The sequence below is a fragment of the Anneissia japonica genome, unplaced genomic scaffold, assembly GCF_011630105.1.
Source record: "Anneissia japonica isolate Jap-2015-1 unplaced genomic scaffold, ASM1163010v1 scaffold288046_len260376_cov104, whole genome shotgun sequence".
NCBI lineage: Eukaryota > Metazoa > Echinodermata > Crinoidea > Comatulida > Comatulidae > Anneissia > Anneissia japonica.
Window position 1 is genome coordinate 146,047 of NW_022747398.1, and position 22,827 is coordinate 168,873.

At 37.8% G+C, this 22,827-nt stretch overlaps 5 protein-coding genes across 5 annotated transcripts in view; all 5 read right to left on the reverse strand.

The window, feature by feature from the left end:
* The window catches only part of LOC117120468, a 77,036-nt gene extending 71,750 nt beyond the window's left edge, over positions 1-5,286 (reverse strand). The window contains exon 1 of the mRNA XM_033265492.1: positions 4,801-5,286. Within this exon, the coding sequence (XP_033121383.1) occupies positions 4,801-4,819 (19 nt within the window). The 5' untranslated portion in view covers positions 4,820-5,286. The remainder of the gene's footprint in view (positions 1-4,800) is intronic.
* LOC117120470 lies at positions 5,075-6,112 on the reverse strand. Its single transcript, XM_033265493.1, has one exon. The coding sequence runs from the start codon at positions 6,110-6,112 to the stop codon at positions 5,075-5,077; it is 1,038 nt and encodes a 345-aa protein (XP_033121384.1).
* A 376-nt stretch (positions 6,113-6,488) lies between these two features.
* On the reverse strand, positions 6,489-7,001 carry LOC117120471. The gene has a single exon (XM_033265494.1). It carries the CDS (start codon positions 6,999-7,001, stop codon positions 6,489-6,491), a length of 513 nt encoding a protein of 170 aa, XP_033121385.1.
* A 226-nt stretch (positions 7,002-7,227) lies between these two features.
* On the reverse strand, positions 7,228-9,387 carry LOC117120472. The gene has a single exon (XM_033265495.1). It carries the CDS (start codon positions 9,385-9,387, stop codon positions 7,228-7,230), a length of 2,160 nt encoding a protein of 719 aa, XP_033121386.1.
* Positions 9,388-10,507: 1,120 nt separating this feature from the next.
* On the reverse strand, positions 10,508-11,428 carry LOC117120473. Its single transcript, XM_033265497.1, has one exon. The coding sequence runs from the start codon at positions 11,426-11,428 to the stop codon at positions 10,508-10,510; it is 921 nt and encodes a 306-aa protein (XP_033121388.1).
* Between the last annotated feature and the right edge of the window lie 11,399 nt (positions 11,429-22,827).

Consider the following 22,827-nt stretch of genomic DNA (forward strand, 5'->3'; position numbering starts at 1 on the left):
TTCAAAAGTGTTAACGGCTGTCTTGATTAATATTATATGTTACTATTTATTTCCAGCTGTAAATTTAAAAATTAAGTGTAAACAGTCGGTCGAGCATCCCCCGAAACATTTATTCCAAAATATTTTGATTGGTCCATCTGTCCAACACAAAATCTTGGTACACTCAATTTTAAAATTTGTATTGTTAAATGCGCCTAGTCTTAAAATATTTTTTTTATAAAAATTGATATTGAGACGGAACATTTAGAACAGTTGTCAAGAATTTCTATTGCGGTATTTAAAGAGTATTCATCTTGTAAGAAGAACACGGTATCATCTGCTAACTGACTTATTTTTATTCGATTATTTTCAACATTAATACCTTTAAAGTTTATATTTTGCCTCAGTGATAATCCTTATATTTCTAAGCGGCAATCCTGTCGGAGTCCCTCGAAAGCTTAAAATAACTCAAAGTGAACCATTGTTAATAACACAGTTTGAAATACCATTATACTTAAATTTATACCAAGTTTTAATAATTTCTCTAGAGTCAAATTTTTAGAGGGTCTTTTCAACAAATTTCCATTTTTTTTTTGACGGAATGCTTTTTCGAAATCAACAAATAATAAATGTTTTTTTTTTTAGCATTCTTTATTACATCTAATACTAGTCGGATATTTTCACATTTTATTGTTATTATTATTTGGTATTAGTATTATTATATAATTTCTCTGCGTTGAGAGGAAGATAACATACCTATATGTTGGGAATACGAAATTGATTGCATTAAAATATTTTAACATCATTAAAGAACACCGGTAAGTAAACCATCTATATCAGGACATTTATTGTTTTTCATTAACTTTCTTGCCGCTATATATTCTATTTCTATAATTTCTGCGTTACAATTCTGAAAATCATTTTCTGGGATTTGTTCACATTCAACAGTATCCAATAAATGTATTATTTTAATATCACTAACATCAAATTATAAAGATTTGACCATGACCTTCAACTTAATTTCAAAAATCATATAAAAGAAGTTGAACTGAAAATAGAAAAAAATATTGGTATTATTTATCGTCTTTCTTTCTTTCTTCCAAGTCATATACGTATCTGCATTTATTAATCCCTTGTTTTTTTTTATTAGTTACTGCGACATTATCTGGTGGGCAAACAATTACAAAACAAATCTTTAACAAATTCACAAGCTCCAAAAAAAAGCAGTTCGTATAATATCAGATACTCCATTCCTTGCTCACTCTGTTCCCCCTTTTCTTTGCTTTAAGTCAGTTGTCTGTTTTCGATATAAATATTTTACAACTATCTTTGTTTATGAAGCTAGTAATTCCCTTCTCCCTACCAACCTTTGCCTCTTCTTTAAAAACTCAGATTTACATCCTTACAGGCCTAGTAGTAGTAGTAGATGAAGGCTTGAATGAAGAGGCCTGGCCTAGCCTAAGGCCAGGCCTAGCTGTACCGGTAATACTAGCCTAGCCGCTGTACAGAGACAAACAGAACTGAGGTTCCCTGTTCTCTCCAGGGCCTAGGTCCTGTATATAACCTGGGTCTTATGTTGGCCTAGCCATGGCAGTAAGTTAATTACCCCATAGTCTAGCATGCCATAAGAAAAGTTGTAAATTGCATTTATTAGGCCATGTCCTCAATAATGTCCATGATGCTTTAAAAAAATAATTATGTTTAACCGGGTTGGGGGGGGGGTGTAAAAATTGTATTATTATTTACAGAAAGTAATCACTAGGCCTATACTAACATGAATGGTGATTTTATTTCAGGATACTCAAGTCTCAGTTACTACTGTAAGTGAAAACTCAATCCGATCAACTCAATCATTGTAGTAGGAAAGCATTAATGTTTGTTTGAAGACGTATGTGAAGGAACAGAAAATTACCTGACATTCTAAGGTGAATATACTGTAATGTTTTGTTTACGTTTTATGTTTACTGTCCTATACTATTATTAGGAACATGCTTTAGATGATGCTGTAGTTACATGATAAGAGTTTAATCAAATAATCAAATTTAATGTGTATGTATAATTATTAGGCCAATATAGGCCTTAAGGGATATTTAAATTGTAATGTAGGCCTAAGCTGTTTTGAGAACTAAAAGACAAATGGAACTAGTAATTTTCTTTTGATTACAAAAGAAGTAACTGCTAGTCTCTTATTAGCTACATATATGTATATCACTCCTATTTCAATACAATAATTCCAAAAGGAATACATTTAATAGAAGTTTCTATACTATGCGCTCTTTATACTGTATAAGTCGACCGTTATTATTCTTTTTAAGGATTTTGTTTTGTTATATCTTTCAGCAAGAATGAAACTCTGAAAAATGTTAGTACAAGTCACTGTGTCACTGTGATTCAATATTTCTAACTAGATTTGTTCAACGGCATAATTCATACAATTTAGCTTAGTACCACCGGACAAAAAAAGGCATGGTTACAATATCACAAAGAATACGCGCTACCTGGGCCTAGGCTAGGTCTAGCCTGGTGGGCCTAGGACTGTATAATATAAAAGTATTATCACTTACAGGTACCTCTCATTGTTTACGGCTGAACATCTTTAAACAATCTTGCAAAAGTCCGCAGGCCTAGTAGTAGTACCGTATTTAGCCTAGGCGTAGGTTTGTTTTTTTGTTTTAATTGCCTTTTTTTACTGTCTTTCACTGTAGGCTATGCAGCAAGCAAACAATTCACATCCTATTTTTTGGTTGATGATAAAGCAATCTTGAATTTTGCGATTTCGGTAAAAGATGCTGAAGGTCAGGAAGATCGAAAATTTCGTCTTCACGGTTCAAGTTTCTACTAGGGCCTATATCATATCCATGTCTGTGTCCTTGCGCTATGAATGACTGAATTAAAAATATGTTTTTCTAGCTAGCGCTTTATTACAAAATTATAACTTTTGTTTGTTACGTGCGCACACACTGTCACATGTATAAAACGCGCGAACACTCTTCCTGTCCATTTTTAATACACATGAACTATTTATGATGGAAGAATAAGGATTTATAATACGTACAGTACCTATACCTAGAAAAAAAACCCCAAAAAACAGATCGGATTTTCCCATTCCAAAGTGAGTAACGACAAAAGAGACAGCTGTGAAGGTTTACGACTTCAAATTTATTGTGATGTTTCTATGCACGTTGAGACCAAGTCGGCTATGCTAGCCTATGTTATGGCCTAGGCATGTCTAAAATATATTACATAGGCCTAGGCCTACAACTAAATGTTATAAGCATGGAGGAATTAGTTGTGTAACACGTTACAAAGACGTAACAAAACAACGATAATTCAATAAACAATACATATGAGTAGGTACTGTTGTAGGTGTAGTCTAGGCCAACAGTAATGTGTTATAATTCATTAAGATTTCACCTCATTTACTGTACCTTTTTTATTTACTCGCGAGAGGCCGCCTTATAAGTTATTATTAAGTGTGGCCTACCTCCTTCTAGCCTAGGCCTAGTCCTAATACAGTAATACTGTATTATTATTATTATTATTATTATTATTATTATTATTATTATTATTATTAAATTTCATATATCTATTAATATTAACATACAATATTTAGATTTCCTTAAATTTTCCAACTTTTGTCAAATGTTGTTGTAACGAATGTGGAATCACCCCTGGCACCATATTACTTGATCGGTATTAGAAATGGAGCACACATTGATTATAAACAAATGCTTGAAAACCAAGGTGGATAGTAGTGATACATCCTGTCATGTCGATCTTTTCCATTTTTGCTACAATGACTAGTTTCTCATTGTCAGTGTTTAGATTCTTTTGACGGATTGATTTTTCAATTGGTGATGACGGGTACAAACGCACCTGGCCTAGTACTGTACTAAAACAAAATAAAATATTGTAGTACTATTCAGTGCAATAACATAGTAACTATCACCATCAGTGTGATCTCTATCACGGGGTGTAGGTCAATGACGACTCAAACACGGATATAATTTTGATGATTAATTTTATTAATCTGGATCTGATAGCAGATTTTCGTTGAACGTTCCAATTTAACAATCAAATTGATCTGATTGATCCGGTTTAAACTGTAAATAAATTAGTAAACGGTTGGGAATATATAGATAATAGACTATAGTAATTCTTAGCTCAGAGTACAATAGTGTAAGTTAAATCAAATAGATTATATTGCTAAATGTAGCATCATTGTAAGTATTTGCAATCATCCAGTCAAACAACTAAATTTAACTAAAGGTATACTAAACTACACATGTATAGAAACATAGCAAACAGGATGTGTTGGTCAGGATACTGATACACAGCATTTGCACAACACAATAATTAAGGAAGGACATCCCAGATATACTAAAGTAAATTCCTTCACTGTTGCAAAGGAAAATTACCTTGACCACTCTTACTCAAGCAAGCTCAGTCAAGCGGAACGCCCAAATGAGTAGGTACCATATACAGCAAATTCAATATGCTAAGAAGTAACATGATATGCTATACTGTACTTAATGCAACTCTATCGTACAACTATGTACAGTACTAAGTTTCAAACATAATTCTCTAAAAACTATTATCTACACTAAATCATAAGTACTAATCACAAAGGAGGCTATGTAATTCACTTGTAAAATTAGTTAAATCATGATAACTTGGATCAATCTCAACTTAACATTTGAACTTAATGCTGTTCATCATATATGATCCATTTAATTAATTATATTATGTGTATAAATTCATAAAAATTATACTAAATTTAGGTCCAGTAGCATAAAATAAACAATTAACATATAAACTTACGTCTTATCATCCTACACATTGAAAAAGTTTGAAATAATGAGCAACTTGTACACAGTAAGACTGAATAGATGTTGAAGATTGAACTGCTACTTGTAGAATGCCTTCTTATCTTTATGTGAAGGTCGTTACACAATGGGCCTGTGGGAGGCCAATAGGGCTATGGAAGCCCATTGTGGACTTACATTCCGGCCCCTTAAAGGCGACGTGGCCTTTACAACTAAAATCAATGAAATTAATTAAATATTAAACTACTCTCGACTAAACAGTAAGTAAATTAATTGTCGTCAGAAGTTTCCAGTGACACAATTTTTGTGATAGGTTTCACAAATGTGGATGACTGGGTCTTGACCTTCGCAGATCTAAGTAGTCCATCTCGGCTGTTGGTGAACACTTCCACGATACGACCTAATGGCCAACTACTACGAGGAACATTTTCGTCCAAGATTAAAACAATGTCGTCAACCTTCAAGTTCGGTTTAATGCTGTGCCACTTGGTTCGGTGTTGAAGGGATAGCAAATATTCTTTGAGCGAACGCCGCCAGAAAACATTTGATAAATACTGGATTTGTCTCCAACGTTTATTGCTGTACATGTCCTCTCGGACAAAGTGGACTGGGGGAACCTTTGAACCTGCTCGTAGCAACAGAAGGTGATTCGGTGTCAATGGTTCAGCATCCTTTGGGTCATCAGATACCTTGGTGATGGAACGACCATTCACTATGGACTCAACTTCGCACAAAAGCGTTATTAGCCCTTCATCGTCCAAAGGCTGTTCTTTTATCAGAGACTTTAGCACCTTCCTGACGGTCCTTATATTTCTCTCCCAAACACCTCCATGATGAGATACAGTTGGAGGGTTGAATTTCCAGACTATTTGTCTCTGTAACAAATAATTATGAATCTGCTGCTGATTCCATTTTCCTATTGCTTCACGTAATTCCCGTTCTTCTCTTACAAAATTGCCACTGTCGTCAGAGCGCATTTGCTTAGGCATTCCTCGTCTTGCCACGAACCGCCTCATAGCGTTGATGAAGGAGCTTGTATCGAGTGTGTTCGCTACCTCGAAATGATAGCCCTCACCGATAAACAAGTGAATATTACCCCATATCGTTTGGTAAGTGATCTTCCACGTTTTACTTCGAATGGCCCAAAGCAGTCCACTCCTACATACGTGAATGGTGGTTCTGTCGGTTTTATTCGATCTTCTGGTAGGTCCGACATTTTCTGTGTCATTGGTGCTGCCTGATTTTTCTTGCATGTGACACAAATTCTTACTACGCTTTTTACCGTGACCATGCCATTGACTAGCCATAGACCATCTCTTATTAATGCCAGCACATATTCTGTGCCGGAATGGCCACTGATTTTGTGGTTATGCTCGGCAATCAACTTCACGACATGATGGTTTTTGGGCAAAATGATTTGATGTTTGAAGCTTTCCCCAATTGAAGCATTGCGTAACCTACCACCGACTCTCAAAAGACCTTCTCTCAGAATTGGGTCCAACCGCAAGATACTGCTGTCCTTAATCGATTTCTCTTTTTCAAGACACTTGATTTCTTCAGGAAATTCCCTCCTCTGCAATTATTTGAATATTGCATTATCAGCAGCAATCAACTCATTCACCCCAATAGGTTGAGGCTGACAATTAGTAAATTTTGACTTACTGATCTGGTCCATAGTTCTTCTTACAGCTTCACGAAGATTTTCCTTGTATCGAAGGAAGCAACAGCAGCGTTAACATTCTTTACTTCAGGATCATTCTGATCGATTATGTAGTTATGAGAAAACTTGGGCCATTTTTCTTTATCATTTTTTAAGAACTCAGGCCCCTGTAGCCAAGTCTGGTTATCAACAAGCAATATATGCTCCACTCCTCTCGACGCCAAGTCAGCCGGGTTGTGCTGCGAAGCAACATGCTGCCACTGATCTTCATGGGTTGTGTTAAGTATTGTTGAAAATCTATTAGCAACAAATGTGTGGTAACGGGCATCCTTGTTTTGCAAATATTTCAGAACACATGTACTGTCGGTCCAGAAAACTGATCGATCGATTTGAACGCCCTTCAGTTCATCACGAATAATGGTGTCTAACCTTGCTTTTGTTGGTGCTAGTCTAGATTTTGCCATGACTAACATACAAGATGTGTTACCCTTTGCATCTTTCTGTCGAAGATACGATGCTGCACCATAACCAACCATTGACGCATCAGAGAAATGGTGAAGTTCTCTACTAACAATAGCTCCCTTTACTACGGATTTGACACATCTTTGGATCTTGATTTTTTTTCAAGTGTTGGCAATTCGGAGAGCCACTGATTCCATTTAGATTTGAGGTCTGGTGGAGCTTCATCATCCCATCTTACTCCTCTTTTACAGAGTTCCTGTAAAATGCACTTGGCTGGTAGTACACATGGCGAAACGAATCCTAAGGGATCGTATATCGAACTGACTGTAGACAGAAGGCCACGTTTGGCGTAGTTTGGCGAGGTCTGGGATTTATGGCATAACCTAAGCTGTCTTCCTCATCAAACCATCTGACACCTAAGGCTCGCTCATTGACGTTGTCACCTAGCAGCATTGATTTAGAGTTTTCTGCATCAGGTAAAGTTGAGTGTACGTTTGCAGAATTTGATACCCATTTGGTTAGTTTAAACCCTCCTGCAGCAAGCAGTTGTCGTAATTCGGCAGCCAGCTTAACAGCTTCTGCTTCTGATGCGACAGATTTCAGGCAATCATCGACATAGAAATTTTGATGTACTGTCTCTATTGTTGACTTGTCAAAGTGGGATCGGTTGTCATCCGCTGTTTTCTTCAAAGCATAGTTTGCGCAACTTGGTGATGATTTCCCACCAAATAGATGGACTAGCATTTGATATTCCTCAGGAGGAACGTTATAGTCATCGGTCGGCCACCACAGAAACTTGAGATAGGTTGCATCGGAATCCTTCACCTTAACTTGGTAGAACATCTTCTCGATGTCTGCCATGACAGCAAATTTCTCAAGTCTAAACCGCAACAGCACACCAATAAGAGTATTTGTTAAATCAGGGCCTTGTAGAAGTTGGTCGTTTAGTGACGTTCCTTGATGCTTTGCGGAGCAATCGAAAACGACACGCACCTTGTCTGGTTTCTGTGGGTGGATAACGGAGTGATGTGGGAGATACCAGCCAGGAGCACCTAATTCGTCATTGTTTACCTTTCTTGCATATCCTTTATCTAACAGCTCCCTCATGAATTCTGTATACTTCATACGTAGATCATCATTGTTCTGGAGTTTTCTCTTAAGTGACTCCAACCTACGGTATGCTACAGCACGATTATTTGAAAGATTTGGTGGATAGGTCTTCCATGGCATTCCGATAACATACTTTCCATTACTCAGTGTAGCACTGGTTGCCATAGTTTCTAACGCTTTTCTGTCGTTAGTTGACATTTCGATTCTTGACTTGCTGATGTCACTGAATTCTACCTTGCAAAACTGCTTAAACTGGTCGTCCAGGGAAACATGGTCTAAATCGATGAAGTTGCAAGATGGGTTATGTGGATTACCATTGAGCGGACCATTGACGACCCAACCCATAATAGTTCTAGTAGCATATGGACCTCCATCCAAGGATGATCTTACTTCCAATGGCTGTAGAAGTTGGGGTATGTCACTCCCGATAAGCAATCCCACATCGGCCTTGATATCTCTTAGAACTACATCATTCAGATGTGGCCATTTGGTTAAATCATCCTGATTTGCTATAACAGATCTTGTTATGGGTAGATTGGGTCTTGAATATACCGTTGGTAATGATGTACAATTATTACCATCTAAATCCAGGATTTCCAAAGAGGTCATTTTGCATTTCATAGGTGTCTCACCGTTCATTGTTGTTAAAGACATGTTCACATGGCTGCATTTAGCATTGAGTTTCTTCAACAAGTCATCGGTACAAAAGGTAGTGTTGGACCCATTGTCTAGAAATGCATAAGTGACGACACTCTTGCTGAAGCCTGCCACTTTCACACGAACAGGCACTACTGCTAGCCCTATTCTTGATCCTTTGACACCTGCTGCCATATTCAGCTTGTCTTTTGCTTCGGGCGATTTTACTTCAGCATTGGCTGGTGTAGTCGCTGATTTAGTCGGATGTAAAAATGTTGAATGCTTGTCTGAAAAAAGCTTGCAGAAACTGTTTTTAGAGCAAGTTGAAGCGAAATGTCCTGGTGTCAGGCAGTTTCTACATAACCTTTTTTCCTTTATCACATTCAAGCGACCACCTAAGGACATTTTCTTGAACGTTTCACATCTCGGCAGGAAATGGCCATGCGAGCATAGAGGACAGGTTGGTGAGTTAGGTGCAGAGTTGGGTTTTCCTTGTTGAGCATAAACAGTTCCCTTCTGCCCCTGCTGTTTTGGTTTGTTGCTTCCTTCTACGACACCAAATACTGGATGTGTAGTTGCCCTTGCTTTATCTGCAATGAATTCCGACATATCGTTTATGTTGACGTCCCTTTTTTCTTTCTGAATAATGCGGTCCACGGAGTCCTTCCATGCGAGCCGTAGTCTGAATGGCAGCTTGCTGATAATTTTACGCATATTTTCTGGAGATTCCAATTTTGAAGAACATCCTATTTCTTTTAGGATGTTAATGCACTAGCCAGATTGGCTAAGAATTCCCTCAGACCATTTGAATCCTCTGCCTTTAGTGGCTTAGCTTCGACAATCCATTTATGTAGGCAGCTGCGATGATGTATGGCCTTCCATACTTGTCTTCCAGCATTTTCTTTGCATGCTGGAATCCATCCTTCATAGTTAAACAACTATCATCAGCATCTGGACTTCTCCCTTGGTATATTGAATTAGATAATGCAGCTTCATTATGTCGTTCGGGAGCCGCGACTCTACAAAATTGACGAAAGAGTTCATAAATTGAGAGTATTCTGTTGGGTCGACCAGCCAGGAGCACCTAATTCGTCATTGTTTACCTTTCTTGCATATCCTTTATCTAACAACTCCCTCATGAAGTCTGTATACTTCATACGTAAATCATCATTGTTCTGGAGTTTTCTCTTAAGTGACTCCAACCTACGGTATGCTACAGCACGATTATTTGAAAGATTTGGTGGATAGGTCTTCCATGGCATTCCGATAACATACATTCCATTACTCAGTGTAGCTGGTTGCCATAGTTTCTAACGCTTTTCTGTCGTTAGTTGACATTTCGATTCTTGACTTGCTGATGTCACTGAATTCTACCTTGCAAAACTGCTTAAACTGGTCGTCCAGGGAAACATGGTCTAAATCCAAGAAGTTGCAAGAAGGGTTATGTGGATTACCATTGAGCGGACCATTGACGACCAAACCCATAATAGTTCTAGTAGCATATGGACCTCCATCCAAGGATGATCTTAATTCCAATGGCTGTAGAAGTTGGGGTATGTCACTCCCGATAAGCAATCCCACATCGGCCTTGATATCCCTTAGAACTACATCATTCAGATGTGGCTATTTGGTTAAATCATCCTGATTTGCTATAACAGATCTTGTTATGGGTAGATTGGGTCTTGAATATACCGTTGGTAATGATGTACAATTATTACCATCTAAATCCAGGATTTCCAAAGAGGTCATTTTGCATTTCATACGTGTCTCACCGTTCATTGTTGTTAAAGACATGTTCACATGGCTGCATTTAGCATTGAGTTTCTTCAACAAGTCATCGGTACAAAAGGTAGTGTTGGACCCGTTGTCTAGAAATGCATAAGTGACGACACTCTTGCTGAAGAGGCACTACTGCTAGCCCTATTCTTGATCCTTTGACATCTGCTGCCATATTCAGCTTGTCTTTTGCTTCGGGCGATTTTACTGCAGCATTGGCTGGTGTAGTCGCTGATTTAGTCGGATGTAAAAATGTTGAATGCTTGTCTGAAAAAAGCTTGCAGAAACTGTTTTTAGAGCAAGTTGAAGCGAAATGTCCTGGTGTCAGGCAGTTTCTACATAACCTTTTTTCCTTTATCACATTCAAGCGACCACCTAAGGACATTTTCTTGAACGTTTCACATCTCGGCAGGAAATGGCCATGCGAGCATAGAGGACAGGTTGGTGAGTTAGGTGCAGAGTTGGGTTTTCCTTGTTGAGCATAAACAGCTCCCTTCTGCCCCTGCTGTTTTGGTTTGTTGCTTCCTTCTACGACACCAAATACTGGATGTGTAGTTGCCCTTGCTTTATCTGCAATGAATTCCGACATATCGTTTATGTTGACGTCCCTTTTTTCTTTCTGAATAATGCGGTCCACGGAGTCCTTCCATGCGAGCCGTAGTCTGAATGGCAGCTTGCTGATAATTTTACGCATATTTTCTGGAGATTCCAATTTTGAAGAACATCCTATTTCTTTTAGGATGTTAATGCACCCAGCCAGATTGGCTGAGAATTCCCTCAGACCATTTGAATCCTCTGCCTTTAGTGGCTCAGCTTCGTCAATCCTTTTTATGTAGGCAGCTGCGATGATGTATGGCCTTCCATACTTGTCTTCCAGCATTTTCTTTGCATGCTGGAATCCATCCTTCATAGTTAAACAACTTTTCATCAGCATCTGGACTTCTCCCTTAGTATATTGAATTAGATAATGCGGCTTCATTATGTCGTTCGGGAGCCGCGACTCTACAAAATTGACGAAAGAGTTCATAAATTGACAGTATTCTGTTGGGTCGCCTCCATATGGTGGAATTGTTGGGTTTGGCAGTTGCTGTTGTTTACAGAGGCTTAATAGTGCCTCGCTCTGCTTTTCCTAAGCTGCTAACATTCTCATGTTAAGCTCGGCGATTGTTGCAGCTGTAGATTGATTGGATGAGTTCATTTGAACTTGAGGTTTTGATTCAGCACTCACATTTACTCGTCTAGTATTGACAGGTATGCTGGAAGTCTGCACATTCCGAATTTGTGAAGCTCCGTTGGCCATGTCTTGTGATTGTGCATTCTCCATAGTCTCAATTCTTACATTAGTTGCCTGTGCAACTGTATTATTTGCATGGATTGATTGTACATCCTGAAAAGTTGTTGATGGCATTCATTGACTGCATGCTCTGTGTTTGAGCAACTTTGGATGTGTGACCATGCATAGTTGTGTTGACAGCATTGGTTGTTTCACCAATGTGATTCTGGGCAGATGCTGTAATGTTTGGTAACTCAATATCTTCCTTTGGCATTTCAGCGCTTGGTATGTGCGTTTGATGTTGAACCTGTGTAGTCTTCACCATGGTGCTGGTATTTGTCTGCAAGGTTGCTGATTCTGCGGTACCTCTTGACTGCGGGGCTGCATCTAACGGGAGTTCCTCCAACCCAGTAGCACCCCAAAATAGGTCATTAATAACCAAGTCGGGGTCTTGCATTTCTCCAATTTGCGAAATTGGTTCTTCGAATTCCCTATAAACGGCTTCCTCGGCCTTTGCTTCTTCCATTTCCATCTCCATTGCAAGCCTGGCCTTTCTCTGTTTTAGCTGAAATTCTTCAAGCTCGAGGTCTTGTAATTCCCTTAGTTTGGCTGCTCGAGCCCTTGCTTTTGCCATCCTTGCTGTTGCTCGAGCAAGCGAGCTTGCTGTTGAATGCATCGATGACACTTGGCTGACAGAATCCATGGTCGTTCATGAAGACTTTAAACTTTATGTGATCTCTATCACGGGGTGTAGGTCAATGACGACTCAAACACGGATATAACTTTGATGATTGATTTTATTGATCTGGATCTGATAGCAGATTTTCGTTGAACGATCCAATTTAACAATCCAATTGATCTGATTGATCCGGTTTAAACTGTAAATAAATTAGTAAACAATTGGGAATATATAGATCATAGACTATAGTAATTCTTAGCTCAGAGTACAATAGTGTAAGTTAAATCAAATAGATTATATTGCTAAATGTAGCATCATTGTAAGTATTTGCAATCATCCAGTCAAACAACTAAATTTAACTAAAGGTATACTAAACTACACATGTATAGAAACATAGCAAACAGTGGTCAGGATACTGATACACAGCATCTGCACAACACATTAATTAAGGAAGGACATCCTAGATATACTAAATTAAATTCCTTCACTGTTGCCAAGGAAAATTACCTTGACCACTCTTACTCAAGCAAGCTCAGTCAAGTGGAAACGCCCAAATGAGTAGGTACCATATACAGCAAACTCAACATGCTAAGAAGTAACATTATATGCTATACTGTACTTAATGCAACTCTATCGTACAACTATGCACAGTACTGAGTTTCAAACATAATTCTCTAAAAACTATTATCTACACTAAATCATAAGTACTGTAATCACAAAGGAGGCTAAGTAATTCACTTGTAAAGTTAGTTAAATCATGATAACTTGGATTAATCTCAGCTTAACATTTGAACTTAATGCTGTTCATCATATATGATCCATTTAATTAATTATAATATGTGTATAAATTCATAAAATCTATACTAAATTTAGGTCCAGTAGCATAAAATAAACAATTAACATATAAACTTACGTCTTATCATCCTACACATTGAAAAAGGTTGAAATAATGAGCAACTTATACACAGTAAGATTGAATAGATGTTGAAGATTGAACTGCTACTTGTAGAATGTCTTCTTATCTTTATGTGAAGGTCGTTACACAATGGGCCAATTGGAGGCCAATAGGGCTATGGAAGGCCATTGTGGACTTACAATCAGTAATAATAAATAATAATATTATTGCCCTATTTACTACTTTTGACCTACGCACTTGTCTCTCAACAAAGACGTCTGTAATTTCTCTAATTAAACAGGATGCATGGACTGAAACGCCCATTTATAGATAGGTGCACACCAATTCAAGCCCAGTCCGCTGCCCACTTTGGGGCCTAGAAAAAGTTCGTGGATGTGGTGGTAGCTATGTGCTTTCTTTCTGACGTACACCGCTGTCTCTTATACACATCTAGATGTGTATAAGAGACAGACTACCCGGCAGAACGAAAGAAGGAAACTCCGCTTTTCAGTTGTCTCAGGCGATTGATTTTTGACAAACAATGACCTTTCAGAGGTCAAATTGCTGTCAAGAATATGAATTGGCTGCTTCGCAGCAACAATCTATCGACACGACGAGAGGCTCGCTCTCTCATGCTCCCACACCAACTAGCCTAGGCCTACCCAAAGGGTTCGGATTCGTAATAATATTATCATCTTCTGTATTTTTTTATTTTTTTTTTCATACCAAGACTCATATAAATAAGGATGGACAACAGCTAACGTCATTATCTTCCTTATCTGTTGTTTCTTTATACGATGAGGATGGGGTGAAATATTCTCCGTTTAACCACATGCTCGCTTTTTTTCTTCCTCCGCTAGACCTACCGTCGCAGTGTTTATTTTGATTTCGCGCTTGGATGATTTTTGGCAAAGTCGGTCACCAATGACGTCATTGAGTGACCTCTTTGTTTCTAAGGTCTTTCAAAAATGACACTTCAAACTCATTTGTTCGTACAAAATCAATTTTATTCGTAATATATGATCAACACTTGTGTTTATAATATATTCATAAATATAAACACGCTGTAGTTTATAAAAATTGTCAGAATAGGTGGCAGAGGCACTTTAATCACGAGATGAAGCCCATCTTGAATTGAAACCCCTCTTTAGTTTGTAAAATTAGCCTCGAAAGAATCCTATGGGCTTCTTTTCAGGATAGCATAGGTTTTTTTCCGAGACAGTACATACACTGTACATGAATTTAAAAAAAAAATAAACTGAAAACAAGCCTGGTTTATAGGCCTACAGTAGTTTTGGTGATTTAATGCCAGTCAAATACACTCCATGATACAGATTGATGTTACAATGACCTTATTTATTGTTTCATAGTACGAATTCACAAACTTTGATATCTGTGTAAGCTGAGCACAATATTCGGTACTAGAAAGGTTTTGAACACAAGTAACCGAAAAATAAATCATCTAAATATGCCACTTGTAACAAATTCATCCATTAACATGTCGGCGAATCGTCCTGTCGGTAAACTTGCATTTGGCGAAATGTTGTGTCGGCAAAATCTCGTGTCGGCGAATGGTATTTCGGTCAATAGTCTGTAGGCCAATGTCTGTCGGTGAATCATCTAAACATGCCACTATGTGATACATCCATCCATTAACACGTTCAAAAAATGTCGGCGAATTCGCTGTCGGGAAATTGATTGTCAGCTAACCGCCTTTTCGGCAAACTGGCATTCGGCGAAATGTTGTGTAGGCAAAATCTCGATTCGGCGAATGCTATTTCGGTCGATAGTCCATATGCCAAATGTCTGTCGGTGAAACGTCAGGCCACGAAAATTAATCATCTATAACATGCCATCTGGTGGCACATGCATCCATTAACATGTTCACAAAAAATGTCGGCGAATTGTCTGTCGGCAAATTGGCTGTCGGAAAATTGGCTGTCGGCAAATTGGCTGTCGGCAAACTGGCATTTGGCGAAATGGTATTTCTGTCGATAGTCTCTAGGCCAAATGTCTGTCAGCCAAATGTCTATCTGTGAAACGTCCGGCCACGGACTGGGCAACAACAACAAAAATTCAATTCTTTGGGGACAAACAAAATTGATTAAATAAGCATTTGCAACCACTAAATTGTCAAAATATTTGAGTCGGGTTGGCAAAATCTGTCCAGAATACGGGCTTTCTCTGTCCAGAATACTGGCTGTTTGAGGGCGCTGTTGTCCAGAATACGGGCTTTCTATGGCCAGAATAAGGGCTGTGAATTCTGTCCAGAATACGGGCTATAAAATCTGTTCAGAATACCGGCTGTATGGTGGCGCTGTTGTCCAGAATACGAGCTTTCTCTGTCCAGAATACGGGCTGTATGGTGGCGCTGTTGTCCAGAATACGGGCTTTCTTACGTCATATTCTATTTTTAGATTTTGGAACATCAGTGGAATGTAAACAGTAAAATTATTTTTTAAAAATAGCAAGCAAGAGTGTGGTAAATTGTAAATTTTACGATTTTTCATGGATTTCTAAACTACAGTTGTAGGCCCACATTGCAGTGCGGCATATAGGAAACTCATGTTTGCCTGGCCTAGGCCTAGACTCTGCCGCGTAGGCCAGGCTATAGGCCTACGCCAGTGGCAGCGTCAGTGGGAGCAGGGGGAAAGCCATATATATAAAGAGTTGCAACATTTCGCTCCTTGGTTTGCGAAAGTCACGTGGTATACACCGTTCATTTCGTGTCATGATCTTCCCGATGAACACATGCAAAGCTATATGAGTTACGTACACTGCATATTAATTTCACACACTTAATTGGGTTTACAATTATATTATTTTATAATTAGCATCACTTAGTATGGGCAGCGTATTAGAATTCATATATAATCCGTTCATAACATCAAGGAAAAGATATTATCAAGGTATATCATGCGATTGCAAATAATGTGCAAAAACCTAAGAGAAAAGCAAAAGAAAATGCATGATTCAAAATCACATGAACTATCAAGCAAAAGCATGGCTATGAGGAAAGTAGTAAAGTGGGCATAATTTCACTAATCAATTAAAGATGTTTAGGCGAGACTTTTTTTATATTTTGGATTAGCGAACCTCATATATATACATATATATATATATATATGTATATATATGTATGTATATATACATATATATTTACTGTATCTTCCTTAATTATATTACATTGTTTACACGTTCATCATTTTTATTTTCTCATTCGTCTAGATGCGTTCAGAAAAATATTTAACCTAAATAAGAAAAAAAAAACCCAAATATTTAAACCTTTAAAGGTTGTTCGCTAAACAATATTAAATAACGGTTCTTCTTAATTTCAATTGTTTCTACAGCCTGTATAAATACGAATGACAATAAAAATAAAGGTGATGTTTTATAATCTTAAAAATGATTTGCTGTTTCTATTGCATACTATTATATAATTACTATAACTTTATTTTGGAAACGATGCTTTTAAAACAGCGGACATACTCTTGCAGTGTGTTGATAAAAGTAACATACTGTACAGTCATAATATAATATTATAACAGGGAAAAATTTAATACAATAAAATGTACGTTACACAGTTACACAAGTTGAATATATCACAGATCCTGCATGTCATTTAACACTTACAATTTATAACATTTACAGCAAATAACAATTTATATATTGCAGCCAACTGAACTATACTATTTTAATATTTATAAATAATAATAATCAAATTAATAAAATAAGATTTGTTAGGGCTCGCTCATATTCAAATTTAAAGAGGAACAAACTATATACCATATATACGGATTCTAATTACATTTTGATTTACATATATAATTAATTTTTGCTTGTCGTCACATATCACTTATTTGCAAAAATAACAGGTGCTACTTAAAGGTCTATATATGGCACGCTTGCCTAATTAAAGAATGCTTGCCATCGAGGGGCTCTATTTTTTTTATCAACGAGGATTAAAGAACTGTTAAAAAATATTAAATTATTATAGTATTTATAATATGAAATTGTATATAAATTAGTGACATCATTAAAAAAAAATCTATAAAGTTACTTGAAATTCGACTTCTAAAAAGATTGAATGAAATCAAACTATACAGGAGGAACGCACATCACGTTAGACAACGCGCATCGCGTATGACACAAAATGGCTTCTAAATTCTCAATGTCTAGGGCTCTGGCAGGGAGCGGAATGAAAACCTGGAACGCTTCTAGTCCTGTCTCTTATACACATCTAGATGTGTATAAGAGACAGGGCCTGGACCCCCTGACGACTAGGTTGTCGGACAAAAAAAATGTAAACAAATAATGTTCCTGTCCAAATAACGATATTTTGATTGCCAATCCCTAATATTGTGGGCTAAAAGCACATTTTAGACAATACTAAGCCATAAAAACACTCCCCGTGAACCATACCAGAGATTTTTTATACCGAGGCTCTAGTCGTCGGACCCCTCCCTCGGACATTTCGGACCCCTTGTCGGAAAATTTCTGGCGCCGCCACTGGCCTACGCAGGGGCCTAGGCTAGCCCTAGGCTTAGGCCCTAGCTAGACCTAGGTCTAGGGCCTAGAGCAGGCCTAGGCCTAGGTTATATTGGCATAAAAAATTGTACATAACAAATATGAACTGAAGTTACTAAATTAGTGGAGACTAGGGGAGGGTGTCTGAGCTGTCTGTGTGAAATTCTGAACTAGCCTTGTCTAGGCCTACAGTAGGTAGGCCCCTAATGTTACTGTTGTAGAAGTGCTGGTTATAACCCATGGTTAACCCAGCATTTAGGCTTTATTTAGTGACACTTACTTAAAGAAAAATAAAAAACATTTGCTAGGCAGGAGGCCCACCATTAAAAATGGAAATACCAGGGAACGGTGAAATTACAGAGTGGTAGTAAATACTGTAACATTGTAAATTAGGCCATGTTGATCATTGCTTATTTTTAACTTTAGACTTATACAGTAATAGGTCATCTACTCTACAAATGGTAAGTATTACAATTTTTAGCTAGATTTATGACATTTTTATAAAATAATGCATATAATACTAAGTAAAAATCATGTCTGTATGATATTCTGCTTGCTATTTTTTTTTTATAATTTTACTGTTTACATTCCACTGATGTTCCAAAATCTAAAAATAGAATTATGCCGTAATAAAGCCTGTATTCTGGACAACAGCGCCACCATACAGCCCGTATTCTGGACAGAGAAAGCCCGTATTTTGGGGTCGTTGCTAAATACAACGGGTTCAGCCGAGGGGGCGTGGCTTGTATATGGTGACGTCAAGTATAATTAAGCCGTCTACCAAAAAACATCACACTACACTGTGTGACCAATGTGAATTTAGCAAGGCGAGCAGGCTAGGGCTTAGCTTATGTTTTCTCTTGTGCTGCTGCTACGAGCGGGTGAGGGACGATCGAGTCCATTTTCAGACAATTGGCCTAAGTAATATGGACGTTATAGGTCTAGGCTCCTGGGTTAGTCGGACCAGGAGGTCTTTTCAGTAGTCTGGTGCCTAGACCTAGATTGTGCGTCCAGCAACCCGCAGCAGTCCGTCTAGGCATATGCCTCATTTACGTGAAGTTAGGCGCATGCAGAATCTGTTGTAAGACCCTCGCCTAGGCTACTGAAAAATCTGCACTGAATAGGCGCATAATGGGCCTACATATTTTACAATACAAAATACACGACATTGGAAAGTTAATATATTTACTTAAATTACATATATATAACATTCGGTTCCTTTCTCTTTTTCTGGATTATAGCCGGCAATATTGTTTCAAATCAGTGAACACTAAACTTCAGCAGTCATGTTGTAAAAGTTTTTAATTTATAAGGCCCCCGAGGTCCCCGACGAAAAAAGTGAACGTCGGACGTCAGGCTCAATATCCGTTGAAAGTGTTCCTCTTGGCTCCCCACCAACCCCCGAAAAAGAATTGGTTTGAAAGGCTTACTTAGTCGATTTTGGTGTCTACTAATATGTAGAAAATACATTACACTTTTTCTCCCCGACGAATTGAGGTTTTTCTCCACGACAGGAGGTGGAAGAGAAGCCAGATCTCCCCGACGGGGGCCCTGCCCCACCCCCACCCGCTTCCCCTGCTAAGTACAGTGTACTATAGTAGGGCCTAGGTCATTGAATTGTTTTCATTTCTTTCTGTGATTAAGGCCTAATCCCTACGGATAAAATAAGACTAACTAGGCCTAGACCTATATATTATTTACTCTGTGTAGGCCCAATGAATTGATAATATTTCAGGCATCCTAATTTTTGGAAAGAAAACACACAGGGACAACTTATTTTTTCTTACATTTGTTGTACCATGAAGGAATTAGTTGTACGGATTGCTATGCTGTGTGATTACAGACAGGGCCCACACTTTGTCGATGAGATTATTACAAAACATAGCGAAAGTTATCCATGACGTCAACATACGAAGCCACGCCCCCTCGGCTGAACCCGTTGTATTTAGCATCTACCGTATTTTGGACAACAGCGCCACCATACAGCCCGTATTCTGGACAGATTTTACAGCCCGTATTCTGGACAGATTACACAGCCCGTAATCTGGACAGAGAAAGCCCGTATTCTGGACAACAGCGCCCCCATATAGCCCGTATTCTGGACAGATTTCACAGCCCGTATTCTGGACAGATTTCAAAGCCCGTATTCTGGACAGAGAATGCCCGTATTCTGGACAACAGCGCCCTCATACAACCCGTATTCTGGACAGAGAAAGCCCGTATTCTGGACAGATTTCGCCACACCTGCTGAAATATTTGGGGCCTTCTCCCCCATAGACCACTTTTGAAACATTTTAAGTGACGTTCGACCACGCCCACTTTGCTCTCTTCAGGGGGATTTTCACCCTCGTTGGGGGAACCGCCCCACCCTCACCCCCGTCAAGGAACATGAACACCCCTACCCCTGGCGTCAACCCTGTACGCACAATTATATCTGATTAAGTGAGTAATAATATGGGTTAACATATTGCAATGAATCTCCTTAATGCAGAAATAAAGGCACTTGTGTCTATTGATTGTGTCTATTGATTCTACAAGTTCAATATGAATAGCTCTTGAAAATTCATTTGAATATTAACCTCATCGTTTATTGTTGACTGATGATCCTCTACTTTTTCTGACGTGAATAAACTAAGGGCCAAACACAAGTCCGACGTTAGTATAAAGATGGCCATGTTAAATTCTATCTTGAGGGAGATGTGCAATGGGTTGTTTTTCAGTAGTAGACCCTCTTAGCTTACTACATGTTACACACTTACTGATCATCGTTGCAGTCATTTGGCGAACACCAATAATTTAGTAGCCAGTACTGTTTATGGCTGTATGTGTGATCGGTATGCCTTGGAAATTTGTCTGTTAGTGGTAGTAACATATAACAAATTTTGATATGTGATTGTTCTTTTAGAAAAGTATGGGGTATATTTTTAGAAATGTAAGCAGTTATGCCTTTCCATAATAAAAACAAACGTCATCTGTATTTTGGAACAGATCCAGTCGAAAGAGTTTGTTATCTTTAGTGTTTTACTTCCTTATTAAACTTGTCTTTATAATCGTATTGCATGTAAACAACATATCCGTCACCGAAGGGATGATGAGCTTGTAATTTCTCACAGGAGTTACTTCACAATCTTTAAAACACATCAAGAACTATTATTTTATTTTCTGGTACTTATCAGGCTTGCTAAATTTCTCTCTGTTGTTTTTTCTTCTTTTTTTTCGACACTTAGAACGACAGGGACCGCAGTAGAGTTAGAGTGGTTAAGGTGCTTGCCTTCTAATTCTTGTAACAGGACTTTTTCTCACGACTAAAAACAACTGCTATTAATTTGTGCTGCTCTGATCAAATTGTTAATTGTTTTAACTAAGTTCAATATAATATATCAACTATTTTATTTCACTTCGTTAGGCACGAGTGCACGTGGTAGACAAATTTTAGACCTTGTACTTTGTGATAGTCATTTTAAATTTAATTACAATGTTTCAGTTGATTCTGACCATGTTTCTCTACATGTTGAGTTTGACTTTGATTCCTGTTCCCAACATTGTCAAATGACTTTTATTTGGTCTGATATGTGCAATATTTGTAACTGTATACTATGGAATGTTCTACGAAGTTATGATGATGTTAATGAATGTCTCGATGTGTTTTATAATCTTGTCGTAGCTGCTTTTAAAGATGTGGTTCCTACGATCACTCCCAGATGCGGTTACCACCCTGGGTAAAGAAAGTAAACGTAAACTGTATAGGCAGTACCAAACGAAATTTCATCACGATGATTTTAAAAATGCTCGTAGATATTTTAAACAACTGTGTAAGTTAAAGTACTCAAACTATGTTACGTCTTTATCACAAAAGCGGAATGAAAACCTGGAACGCTTCTAGTCCTGTGTTAAAAGTAATTATAAGCACACGGCTCCATCTTTGCTGCATTATGGAACTATTAAATCTGCTACTGATAAAGACAAAGCAACAACTTTTAATTTATTTTGTTCACTCTGTTTTTACTGACATTCAAGTCATTGCCTTTCCATAACTTCCTGAATACTCAATAGGTTACCTTTCAAATATTTCAGTTGATTCGAATCATGTTGAAAAACTACTCGTGGGTATTAAAACTTAGAAGGCCTCCAGATGTAACAGGCTATGTAATAAGGTCCTGAAATTTTGTGTCAAACCTCTTTCTCATCCTCTTTCCCATATTTTTCAACTTTCTCCTAGTTCTGGTGTTTTCCCCTCTAATTGGAAAAGTAGAAATCCAATTTTCAAATCTGGATCACATGCTTTAGTTGCGAATTATCGACATATTTCTTTATTATCTGACACTTTCTAAACTCTTCGAAAAGTATCGTGTTTCATTATATTTCTTCTCATAAATCATCTGTTCTTTCTCCTTTCCAGCATGGCTTTGTACCTGGTAGGTCGTGTCAGACCAGTCTTGCAATGATGCTGTCTGTTGCTTATGAAGCATTTGGTTTGAAAAAGTCAGTGTGACATAGTGTATGTGTACACTGACTATTCAAAAGCGTTCGACTTCGTCTGTCACGACCTACTACTAAGTGTACAAAGTCAAGAAATTTGGCATCTCTTGATCTCTTCCCTCCTAGATTCAAAGTTACCTTCATAAACGTTTTCGACGTGTAACCTATAATGGATTTACTTCTAACTTGCTGCCTGTCATATCCGGGATCCCACAAGGCTCCACATTAGGATATTTGTTTTCATAATGTTTGTCAACGATGTTCCTGATATATTTACATGCTCGCATTGCCTTCTCTTTTGACGATGACATCAATTATTTCGCATCGTCAAAAACTTAAATAGTTTTCATCTTTCACATCAGGATATCTGGAAAGGCTGTATAATTAGTTTTCTACATGAAAATGTCTCTCAATCCACGCAAGTGTCAGATTCTTACATTATCTCTTAAGAAACTATTATTTAATTATTACAATATTAATAGTTCATTAATTGAGAAGCTTAATTGTTCAAAAAGATTTTAGAAT